At 43.8% G+C, this 9,673-nt stretch overlaps 1 protein-coding gene across 6 annotated transcripts in view; it reads right to left on the bottom strand.

Moving 5' to 3' along the window:
- enah (ENAH actin regulator) overlaps positions 1–9,673 on the bottom strand; it is an 80,591-nt gene that overhangs the window by 25,823 nt on the left and 45,095 nt on the right. For all 6 annotated transcript variants that reach the window (XM_015975507.3, XM_015975506.3, XM_015975508.3 and 3 more), the window contains exon 5: positions 2,803–3,104. In XM_015975507.3, coding sequence (XP_015830993.3) covers positions 2,803–3,104 — 302 coding nt within the window. The remainder of the gene's footprint in view (positions 1–2,802; positions 3,105–9,673) is intronic.

Raw genomic sequence — 9,673 nt, forward strand, 5'->3', positions numbered from 1 at the left:
CCCCCCACAAGCCACTGCGAACATCAAAATCACCGACCCACAACACCGTTGCGGCATCCTCACTCAACAAACTGTGAAGAGCCTCACCCACCAAGCCCATAACCGGATTATAAAAATTCACCACCCCTTTAGCAGAGCACACCTCAACAACCACACACTCCAGGTCACCGACAACCTGTCGCCGACGATACTGCAGCCCGTCTTTAAGAAACATGGCACAACCCCTACCTGGCCTACCCACCCTATCCCACCTCTCACAAACATAACCATACAATTTAAAACACAAAACCGGTATCAGCCACGTTTCCTGTACACAAATACCATCTGGCGGTGTGTCCATAACCTCCATCGCCTTCTTAAACTCCAGACCATTGGCTACCAGACTCCTGGCATTTCACTGCAGGCAAATATCTAGGGTCAGTCCTCCACCAGTCCCCCTACCCACGTCAAGTGCTGCATCACCGTCCACCACCAAAACCGCACCCTGACTACCCCATACCCTAGGACCACCCATCCCATGTGAACAAAGAGTCTCCTAAATCTCTCTGAACACCCCATAATCATATGGACCGACCATAAGAACCTCAAGGAGGCTAAGAGACTGAACCCCCGTCAATCTCGCTCCCTGAGGTCCAGTGACCAGAGCCTACTGGTTGTGCAGCACCAGGCTAAAGGTCAAAGGTGACAGATCATCAGCTGCTGTGGCCCCCAGACTCTGGACCTCTCTCCCCCTGAGCCTGAGATCAGTGGACTCAGTGGTCTCCTTTAAACACATCTTTTCAGGCTTTGGTGGGACCTTCATCACCCTCTCCTTGTTCTGCCTTTCCTGGGATCCACTGATTTCCCTCTTTCCTATTCATGTTCTCTCTCCCTTTACTCACATTTTTTTCTTTTCTCCTTTTAAACATATTTAAAAAATCTTTTTATACTTAAATTTTTTTGTTATTGTTTTTGTGAAGTGCCTCGTGATTTTTATCTTGAAAGGTGCTACATAAAAGACCGTCTTCTTCTTCTTCTAAATGACAGAGCGTCCCCCCGTTCAACCAGCGTAATAAGGTACAGAAACATAAATGTACTTACTGATAAAACGAAGCAGAAACTGCTTGGATGATCGGTGACCACAGCTTGCCCTCGTTGTCCAAATAATTCCATGATTAACATCCAAAGGTACAGAGGACCCAGCTAAAGTTCAGAGAATCAAAATGGCCAAACATCTGTTAACGTGTGACTGAGGCCTTTCCCCGGAGCTAGCTCTGAAGTCACTGGCTCTGATGCTCATTAATTATTCAGAACTTTAAGTGTTTAATTCCACTCAAACAGAAGAGTTACAAAAAAATTCACCTCCTCTGAGTTGTCATGGATGTGAACCGGATATTTTTGACCTAAAGTGGTTTTGTGAACCAGGCAGTAAACATGGTCATTTCTGCTGTTAAATTGGTATTTTTAACATGGGATTCAATGAGGATTTGCTCACTTCTGCTGCCAGCCCCTAGTGGATGATGGTGGAACTGCAATTTTTGCCGCTTCCTTGTTGGTGTCAAAAATAAAAAACCAAAATGGCCCCTTGAGCTGGCCTCACTCAAACCTGGCTTCCAGATTGGTTATAACAACTTTAAATAAGTAGTAAACACAGCCCAGATAGATGCTTCACTATAAAAAAGTTCAAATCAAAAACGCTGACGGGCTCACAGATGGTTTTAAAACAAAACTCGTGCAAAAATATCTGCAGAGTGATTTAGAAAGTGACAGAGCAACACTGAATAAAAAGAGGGTGACAGAACAAGACATATAGCGAAGGATGTAAAAAGTTACTGATGATGGAGAACGTAAAGGGTAGAGATGTAGAGAGGTGGCGAGTGATGAACGGAGGGATGTAGTGACTGAAAGAAAACTGAAGGGAGAGCTTGTTCTGGATATAATTATAGGTCCAAACTGATTTTCTCTTCTTGGATTCATCTTCTGTACATTTCTGCAGCCCTTGTGTGTTTTAGCTAAACCAACCCCAATCACACGACCGTGCTCTGATGTTTCCACCATAGCTAGCCTAATTCTTACGTTCTAAACTTCTCATCCTGTGGGACTCTGTGTGTTCGTGCCAAGGCTGACAGTTAGCGTTAATGCTGCTGTAAACCTGAGTGTGGCTGGAAGGTTGCTGGGGACACTTATTATGAATTACTCGTATACGTATAAGTGTTAATCCATTTGAGATTTGATTGCAACGTGTGCTGCAATCAATCACATCAATCATAGATACTTTATTAATCCCAGAGGGAAATTAGAGTTTCAGTACACACAACTCAGAGATCAGACATGCATGGGCAAGACACATGACAAGAATTGGTGACTGCGGTCATTCGCACCCCTGAGTCGCGCTACCTTAATAGAGATAAGAGGGTTACATGAGGATAACTAACGTGTGCCGTCAGAAACATTCAAACCATTTGTAAAAAAGAAGTTGAGCTTTCGAGTCAGCTAAAGTGTGCGACTCCGCTCTCGTGCTGATGAAGCATAAACCAAGCTTTAGAAACCAGCCTGAACCTGCTGATGTGGGAGGAGTCTCTCTCTCCCTTACCCAACTACCTTCTCTCTCTCTCTCTCTCTCTCTCTCTCTCTGTCCCGGGCCCACCTACGGTGCATTACTATCGGCTCTAGCAGCGCTGTGTGTGGGAACATCAAACAGGAAAATAGCCTGAACATGCAGCTCTGGCAGCTGTGGAGTTGGGCTCGGCTCTGGACGGTACACCCCACCCCGTCCCGGCTTTTACCGCTGCCAGAGTGTGTGTGTGTGAGCATAACACTCACCAGCATTGGAGCTGCGCCGCCCTCTCTCTCTGTCCAGCTGCTCCTTCTCCAGCCATTCTTCCTCAACCTTCTCCTTTTCCATCATCTCACACTGCTGCTGCCTCTCCTCCTGCACCTCCTGCTCCTGGCACACGTGCTCCTGACGCTCCATGATCTCTCGCTCTAGTCTCTCGAGTCGTTCACTTTCCTGACATTCCTGCTCGTCCTGTTCATGTTCCTGACGCTCTTTTTCCTGACGCTCTCGCTCTTGACGCTCCTGCTCCATCTCCATCTCCTTCTGTCGCTGCAGTTCTTGAAGCTGCCTGGAGGAGAGGAGAGAATCAGTAAAAGCAACGATCCGACTCTGGTTGGATCACTTCCAGCCCAAACAAAGATTGATTCATTTGATTAGATTTAATTATTTTAAAAGGACAAAGCATACTCAAGAACATCCTTCTTACATAAGTACGCCCGAGTTAGCAAGAAGCTGATTTCCATCTTTGATTCCAAAGTGCAACACGGATAAAACATTATACAGCGAAAGGAAAAGCAGGAGCAAGATCAGTTAGTTAAACTAAAGAAAGAAAGACAAAACTAGCAAGTCAGGTTAAAAGGACAACAAAAGACCAACGGGATCCACCATTTTATCCTCCAAAGATTTGAAATTCAATTCAAGATAATTAATGACAGCATTGATGATGGTAACGCTCCCGTTCAAAGAACCCTGAGAATTCTAACCGAGCCAATCATTGGCTTGAAAAAAGCTTTTGACGTCATTGATCGCTCAAGGTTACTTCGAAAATTAAGTCAGTATGGAATAAGAGGTGTGGCTCATCAAAGGGGTTAAAACTTATTTAGAAAAAAGGAAACAGTTTGTTCAGATAAAGGATCATAAATCAAAACTATGTGATATTATTGGGGAGTGCCACAAGGGTCGGTCCTCGGACCAAAACTGTTCATTTTGTTTATTAACGACTTGGTAAATGTATCTAAGACACTCGTTACCATTCTGTTTGCAGATGACACAACACTGTTTTACTCAGGATCAAATATTGAGGAGGTGGCTAAAGTGATAAATGATGAACTGATTAAAATTAAAAACTGGTTTGATATAAATAGATTGACACTGAATCTTAATAAAACAAATTTTATATTGTTTAATGATAAAAGGAACAGTGATGTGTCACTGGAAATAGATGGGACTGAAATTCAAAGAGTAAAAGAAACTAAATTTCTTGGACTTTTTATTGATAAAGACTTGTCATGGAAATCCCGTATTAGTTACAGAGAAGGTAAGATTGCCAAATCCTTAGGAGTATTACATAGAGTCAAGTTTTTACTCACTAATTCTGGTTTGTTGGCATTGTACAATTCACTGATTGTTCCATACTTGACTTAATGTGTACAGGGTATCTGCAGGTTTAAGGGAGCCACATTTAAGACTTTTTAAGACCTTTTTTAAGGCCACTTTGACCAAATTTAAGCTATTTTTTAAATTAAATTTAAGCTATAATTTCCAGCTATTCCCTGGAACCGGTGCTAACCACGCCGTGAATGTGGGATTAGCCATCCCGTTACCATTAATGTTGCCATGTCTTCCCCATGGCGCAAACTCCCACTAGCGTGCTCATCTAAAAATAGCCCCCTTTCACAACCAACCGAATGTATACGGTTCCGCTTACGCCAGTATCATACACAAAAAATGCCAAACTAACTAGGAATTCACGAAAATTTTATAGAAATAAAAGAATCTTGTTTATTGGGTCTTTGGTAATTTAAGACCTTTGGAAACTATTTAAGGATTATTTGTCATTTTTAAGGATTTTTAAGGCCTTAAATTTGGAAAAGCTAATTTAAGACTTTTTAAGGACCTGCAGATACCCTGTGTGTAGAAATCTGGGGAGCAACATACAAAAACTATCCACAACCCTTATTTATTTTACAGAAAAGAGCTCTGAGAATCATCAATTATAGTGGCTGCAGAGATCCATCAAACCTGTTGTTTATTAAATATAAATTACTGAAATTTCATGATTTAAAAGACTGGAAAATCTTACAAACCACGTATTAGGGCCAATTTAGGTACTCTGCCAACAAACATTCAGGGGATATTTGAAAAGAGAACTAGTAATTACACGCTGAAAGAAACTGATATGTTTACAAAACCTAGATTTAGAACTAAAATTAAGGAGTGGAATATATCTGTAAATGGTGTTAAATTATGGAACAACCTTAAAAGGGAAATAGAAAAAACTTTCATTTTATATATTCAAAAAATGTACCAAACTGAGTGTACTACATAATTATGAAAATGTAAATTAAATCAATGATCATGATCGCTCTGGAATTTAGAACAGGAAAACGTTCTAAATGAATCTGTGTGTGTGTGTGTGCGTCTGACAAATGGAAATTGTATATAAATGGATCATTTCTTCTGGAAAAGGGGGGCAGAAATTATAAGATGTTTTTCTTCATTCTGCTCCTTTTCATTCAAATTGGATTTTTAGTTGTTATGTACAGTGGGGCAAAAAAGTATTTAGTCAGCCACCGATTGTGCAAGTTCTCCCACTTAAAATGATGACAGAGGTCAGTAATTTTCATCGTAGGTACACTTCAACTGTGAGAGACAGAATGTGAAAAAATCCATGAATTCACATGGCAGGATTTTTAAAGAATTTATTTGTAAATCAGGGTGGAAAATAAGTATTTGGTCAATACCAAAAATTCAACTCAATACTTTGTAACATAACCTTTGTTGGCAATAACAGAGGTCAAACGATTACTATAGGTCTTTACCAGGTTTGCACACACAGCAGCTGGTATTTTGGCCCATTCCTCCATGCAGATCTTCTCGAGAGCAGTGATGTTTTGGGGATGTCGCCGAGCAACACGGACTTTCAACTCCCTCCACAGATTTTCTATGGGGTTGAGGTCTGGAGACTGGCTAGGCCACTCCAGGACTTTCAAATGCTTCTTACGGAGCCACTCCTTTGTTGCCCGGGCGGTGTGTTTGGGATCATTGTCGTGTTGGAAGACCCAGCCACGTTTCATCTTCAAAGCTCTCACTGATGGAAGGAGGTTTTGGCTCAGAATCTCACGATACATGGCCCCATTCATTCTGTCCTTAACACGGATCAGTCTTCCTGTCCCCTTAGCAGAAAAACAGCCCCAAAGCATGATGTTCCCACCCCCATGCTTCACAGTAGGTATGGTGTTCTTGGGATGCAACTCAGTATTCTTCTTCCTCCAAACACGACGAGTTGAGTTTATACCAAACAGTTCTACTTTGGTTTCATCTGACCACATGACATTCTCCCAATCCTCTGCTGTATCATCCATGTGCTCTCTGGCAAACTTCAGACGGGCCTGGACATGCACTGGCTTCAGCAGCGGAACACGTCTGGCACTGCAGGATTTGATTCCCTGCCGTTGTAGTGTGTTACTGATGGTGACCTTTGTTACTGTGGTCCCAGCTCTCTGCAGGTCATTCACCAGGTCCCCCCGTGTGGTTCTGGGATTCTTGCTCACCGTTCTCATGATCATTTTGACCCCACGGGATGAGATCTTGCGTGGAGCCCCAGATCGAGGGAGATTATCAGTGGTCTTGTATGTCTTCCATTTTCTGATAATTGCTCCCACAGTTGATTTTTTCACACCAAGCTGCTTGCCTATTGTAGATTCACTCTTCCCAGTCTGGTGCAGGTCTACAATTGTTTTCCTGGTGTCCTTCGAAAGCTCTTTGGTCTTGGCCATAGTGGAGTTTGGAGTCTGACTGTTGGAGGCTGTGGACAGGTGTCTTTTATACAGATAATGAGTTCAAACAGGTGCCATTAATACACGTAACGAGTGGAGGACAGAAAAGCTTCTTAAAGAAGACATGTATATATATATATATATGTACATACATATAGATGGATATATGCTATATACACACACATATAATGAAGAAGGTTACTTTATTGTCATCGCACAGGTTTACAACAAAATTAACTTTGCGCTCATTAAAGACAGCTCACGTAAGAGGTAGTAATAAATATAAGTAAGACATGCCCACTTGCTCTCACACACACACACACACACACACACACACACACACACACACACACACACACACACACACACACACACACAGCCAGTTTAAGGTGCAAAAATGTAAATGTATAATGTAAACATGGTAATAACATGAGTCTAAACTACAAGTTGAAATATAAAGTAAACATAACATAAAAGTAAACAATCACATGTTGAGGTGTCAGGATTGACTAACTTAATGTAAAGGTGCTGTAGTGATTGTCCAGCAGAGTCACTGTTGTGTGTGTGTGTGTGTGTGTGTGTGTGTGTGTGTGTAAACATATGTTTAGAGGGTCATAAGCTGCTCTGTTGGTGTGCATTACCATGTAATTAGTCGTGGGTTATGTAAGATGAGTGCTTATATAAAGTGTCTGAGGCAAGCGGGTCGTGTGGTTACGTAACAGCTCTCCTGCATGTGAGAACTGAACAATACATGTGTGCTGCAGGCGCTGTCTGCAGAAAATAAAGCAGCAAGCAGCCGATTATGGGAGCGCGTGTGAAGGCCTGACATGTGACTGAGATCTGAACAGTGCTGATCCGGGTCCGGTCAGTAGGTGTCAGCTCCAGACAGCAGGAGGAGAACTGGACCGGGGGAACCAGAGAGCCCACATGACCAGAGTAATGTCAGCATGTATGTGGGCACGCAGACGTGAAGATGCATTCAGGGATTCAGTTTAAACATGAAGATGACTCATGAGGGGAGCAAGCCTGCCGCTGTCAGAAAACACACTCACATACCAGAGCATCAACACGCTGCTGTTTCACACATCACACACTCATTAGGTTGTAAACGTGTGTGAGAAACATCCTCTCTTGTGCTCCTCCTGGATGTTTAACTGACCTGGAAGACTGCCACGCAGTCATCGTGCTGAATGAGTCACTGAGCTATAAATCACACACACAGAGACAGGGACGGTGGGAAAGCAGTTGGATGCTAGCAAGCAACACACACACACACACACACACACACACACACACACACACACACACACACACACATCTTTATGCTAACTCTTCCTCTTTTTCTTTCATTTGCCTGCACGGGAGGGAGGAAGGGATCTGGCACCGACCTACCTATCGGACTTGCTCACGCCCTATGTGCCACTGCGTTCGCTACGTTCAGCTGACCAACTACTGCTCTGCAACCCGAAAATGTGCTACAAGTCACCCCGGGTTTCCACGGGAGCCGTCAGCAGCACGTTACTGCAGCAGCACGTCTTGCTCGCGTAAGCTGCTGCTTGGCCCTTCCCACGAGACGCGAAGCAGCAGGGGAGCAGCTGTCACCGACCGAGCACGAAGTCACACGAGTGACTTCGTCAGTAAACACAACAACAAGCAGGAGAAAACTACAACATGGTTTGTGTTTTATGTTCTGTCCGTTTTATAATCGCCAATACGGACCTGAAAAACAAAGGAGACCGCTAGCTAGGTGATAACTTCTCACGGGGACGCACAGTTAGTAACTTTTTTAAAAGTAAAGCAACCGGAAGGCAGTACGTTCTTTATTCTGAAAATCTCGGGAGCTTCTCTCCATTTCCGCGTCCGATTTCCTGTCTTTCCTTCCCCACAAATGTCGAACTTGACCCGTTTCAGAGGCGTCGCGCGTAGAAAATAGAAACGGCGCGTAAGGGCCGCGACATGCTGCTCCTGAGACGCGGCCGACTCGCGCCGCTGACGGCTCCGGTGGAAAAGGTTCTGTTGACCACAGCGGTTCCTATCAGCAGCTATGACGTGCTGCTGCAGTAACGTGCTGCTGACGGCTCCGGTGGAAAGCCGGGGTCAAGGGGGGAGCCAGCATTCATGTATGGAGCTCCCATGCACCACCACTCACCGTCCACCGGTGTTTTCAAGTCACACCTGAAGACTCACCTGTGTAATAAGGCTTTTAGATTGTGGTGTTTTTGTCTTTCCTGTTTTTTCCTGGTTTTATTTACCTTTATCGGTTTTCATCTGTTTGCTGTATTCTGGCTGTTGTATCGGCAATTTCATGTTTGTGTTTCTATGTTGGGAGGTGCTTCGGTCAACTCCCATGCTGTTTTTAAATGCACCACATAAACAAATCTGGTATGGTATGGTGAAACAGGTCAGGCACAACATCTGTTAAATTGCGCTCAACCCCCAAAAAATTCACCATGCTACCATGTCAGCTGCTGAGCGATCAGTCTTCCCGTCTCCTAAATGTGCTCACATCAGCGTAGAGTTGTTTAAAGTTGCCACATTCTGATCCCGTTTCGTGTGTAAGCAAGTTTTACAAATGAAGGTCATTTGTTCCAGAACAAGTCTCACACACACACACACACACACACACACACACACTCCCTCCAGCAGCCAATCAGAACATTCTTTAGCGATGTGAACACAACTTAAAATAACTCTTTAGAAACATGTGTGTTAACGGCTGAACAGAAATACCTAAAGCAGGCAGAAAGCTGTCCGCTGTTGGGGGACACCAATGAGTTTACAGCCTCCGTTATGAGCCGATGTCATGAGATTAAAATAACTCCCACCTTACACACACACACACACACACACACACACACACAGAGAGAGACAGAGAGAGAGAGAGAGAGAGAGAGAGAGAGAGAGAGAGAGAGAGAGAGAGAGAGAGAGAGAGACAGAGAGAGAGAGAGAGAGAGACAGAGAGAGAGAGAGAGAGAGAGAGAGAGAGACAGAGAGAGAGAGAGAGAGAGAGAGAGAGAGAGAGAGAGACAGAGAGAGAGAGAGAGAGAGAGAGACAGAGAGAGAGAGAGACAGAGACAGAGAGAGAGAGAGAGACAGAGACATAGAGAGACAGAGAGAGAGAGAGAGAGAGAGACAGAGA

The sequence above is a fragment of the Nothobranchius furzeri genome, chromosome 2 (assembly GCF_043380555.1).
Source record: "Nothobranchius furzeri strain GRZ-AD chromosome 2, NfurGRZ-RIMD1, whole genome shotgun sequence".
In the NCBI taxonomy this organism is placed as follows: Eukaryota; Metazoa; Chordata; class Actinopteri; order Cyprinodontiformes; family Nothobranchiidae; genus Nothobranchius; species Nothobranchius furzeri.